Source organism: Vigna umbellata, chromosome 1 (genome assembly GCF_029865625.1).
Source record: "Vigna umbellata cultivar VRB3 chromosome 1, Vumbellata_1.0, whole genome shotgun sequence".
In the NCBI taxonomy this organism is placed as follows: domain Eukaryota; kingdom Viridiplantae; phylum Streptophyta; class Magnoliopsida; order Fabales; family Fabaceae; genus Vigna; species Vigna umbellata.
Window position 1 is genome coordinate 25,439,428 of NC_142165.1, and position 2,419 is coordinate 25,441,846.

General features: G+C 31.9%; 1 protein-coding gene across 1 annotated transcript; it reads left to right on the top strand.

Moving 5' to 3' along the window:
• The first annotated feature begins 524 nt into the window (after positions 1–524).
• On the top strand, positions 525–1,465 carry LOC124832164 (uncharacterized). Its single transcript, XM_047306297.2, has one exon. It carries the CDS (start codon positions 767–769, stop codon positions 1,376–1,378), a length of 612 nt encoding a protein of 203 aa, XP_047162253.1. The 5' UTR covers positions 525–766; the 3' UTR covers positions 1,379–1,465.
• Positions 1,466–2,419: the final 954 nt, after the last annotated feature.

The following is a 2,419-nucleotide window of genomic DNA, read 5'->3' on the forward strand; positions in this document are numbered from 1 at the left end:
ATTACACGATATATGTAAAAAAAAATAGATTAATACAATGGTATTTATGATTTTATGAAGATTAGGATTTATGGAGATTCAAATTCAAATAACACGTATTTTAAAAAAATAATAGAAATAAGAACCATTAAAATTTGTTATTCAACTTTTAAAAGAATTACGATAAATATGTTCTTAATATAGTTATCATAAAACTAATAACTTTATTATAATGGCAATCCACAACTGAATAATAATGCTAGAAAATTACACTATCTTTTTGCATTTTACTTAAATTAATGTACTTACATATATGTTTTAGCTCAATAACTATTATAAATAATCTATAATTAAATAACATCATAAAAATATTACCATGATATGTATTTTAATTAAATTTAGATACGAATATAAACTTGAACCAGATTACTTCACTAATATAACTTACTATATATACAATATGATGATACCTTCCATTTTGGAATAAGGTATATTGCAACTTACGGATAATGTTTTGCTATTGCTTTGCACGTAAGCTGCCTTATCCAGAAAGAGAAAAGTTAATGGAGATATCACTAAGAACAGTCAAGAATCTGGAATATCGATAAGCATACATGAAAACGGTTTCCTATTACTTGACATGCAAGTTTTGTTCATCTTCAAACAATTTTCCAAATATCTTATGCTTTCATTCATCTCCTCAAATACCTCTCTCACATTCTTCTCTTCCCAAACCCCAAATCATAACTAAATCTTTTAGCAAATTATTAACCCGTTTTGTCCTTCAATGGATCAACGTGAAGAAGGCAAACAACAACCATCCCAGAAAACAGCATCAGAAAATCAGCTTGACCCAGTTGATAGTTCTGACAATATTGCTCCAGAAAATGGTTTTCAGGAGCAAAGTGGCACATTCACAACGTTTGCATCATTAGAAAGTGGAACTGAGAGTGAGTCCTCTTTCGATGACCATGATGAAGATTCTGACTTTTTTCTGAGCCAGGAGTTTGAATCTGAACTTCAGTTTCTCGAGAGCGAAGGGAGCAATGATGATGATGATGATGATGATGAGGAAATGGAGGAAGATGAGATCGATGTGGATGAGTTGACCTATGAGGAGTTGATTGAGTTGGGAGATTTTATAGGGCGAGAGAAGAGAGGGTTATCGGCAAGTGAAATTTGTTCATGCTTGCATTCTCACACTTTTCATTCTGCAGAAAGCAAAAGTGGAGTTGATCTTTGTGTGATTTGCCAGGTTGAATATAAAGAAGGTGAAGCCCTTGTAGCAATTCAGTGTGAGCACCCTTATCATACAGATTGCATAAGCAAGTGGCTTCAAATTAAGAAGGTTTGCCCTATATGTAACACTGAAATTTCTGCTCCCAAGGTAGTTAATTAAGTATACTTGGATTTTAGATAGTCTAATATTTATGATTCCTCAATTTGTTCAATCTAAATCTGAATGAAAATAGTTGAGGAAATAAAAGCTGCTTTGTAACATTGAAAATAACAGAACTTTGATGTTTCATAGAAAAAGAAAAAGAGTACAAATCATGAGTAAACCACATGTTATTGATGAAATAAAAAATGGAGACTAGAAATTCTATACTGAATAAAATTATGTCTATCAACGGTGGAGCTTATATGAAGCGGCTATTCCAATCTGTCGTCATATCTACTGGTTTTGAAGTTTTTTTCTCCAAAAATGGAATTAGGAATTGGTATTGTTTGTGATCAAACAAGGTACAATTATTGCATATAATTTATTTGAGTAAGGTAAAAGTAATACAATACGAGAAACTCATTAATGTTATCTTGTGACGGATAGAAAATGGATTTTATTTACAAGTAAATTAGACATTAAAACCATACTTTGTTTAAATGCATTACTTTGACCTTTTAATATTATTGATCAAAATCCAATACTACCCACAACATTTATGTAAAGATGAAAGTAACGAAAAACCATAAATCTATTATTTCAACTCCAAGACACAACATATTCATTCTTAGTAGGCTGTCTTTGCAGAATAGTATGATCCAAGAGTTCTTCCAATAGAAATGATGAAGTTTTGATCGTAAAGCGAAATTTATGGAACGTTCATTCCCAATCAAACATACGAGTCACCCGTCTAAGTTTACCTTGGGTTAGTAGTATGAAAGCTCATGTTAGATGGTTGCAACAGGAATGTCTTCCCAATTAGGTGAACAGTTGTAATTGCATAAAGTATATTTTCAAGCTTCAATCCTATATTGTCTGGAATCCAAGTGTGAGTCTAAGTCCTACATTGAATAAAAATGAGAAAATAGAGCATTATATAAAGATGAAATATTCATTAACTCATTGCCTTACGATTTTGGATAGAGAGTGATGTCCATCCTTATATGGTTGGGCTCAGTTGAACAAAAGTGTTGTCCCCACTTTGTGCCGCACCCACCA

What these genes read in the sequence shown, in the direction of transcription:
- LOC124832164 (XM_047306297.2), top strand. Translation starts at nt 767, where the DNA reads ATGGATCAACGTGAAGAAGGCAAACAACAACCATCCCAGAAAACAGCA.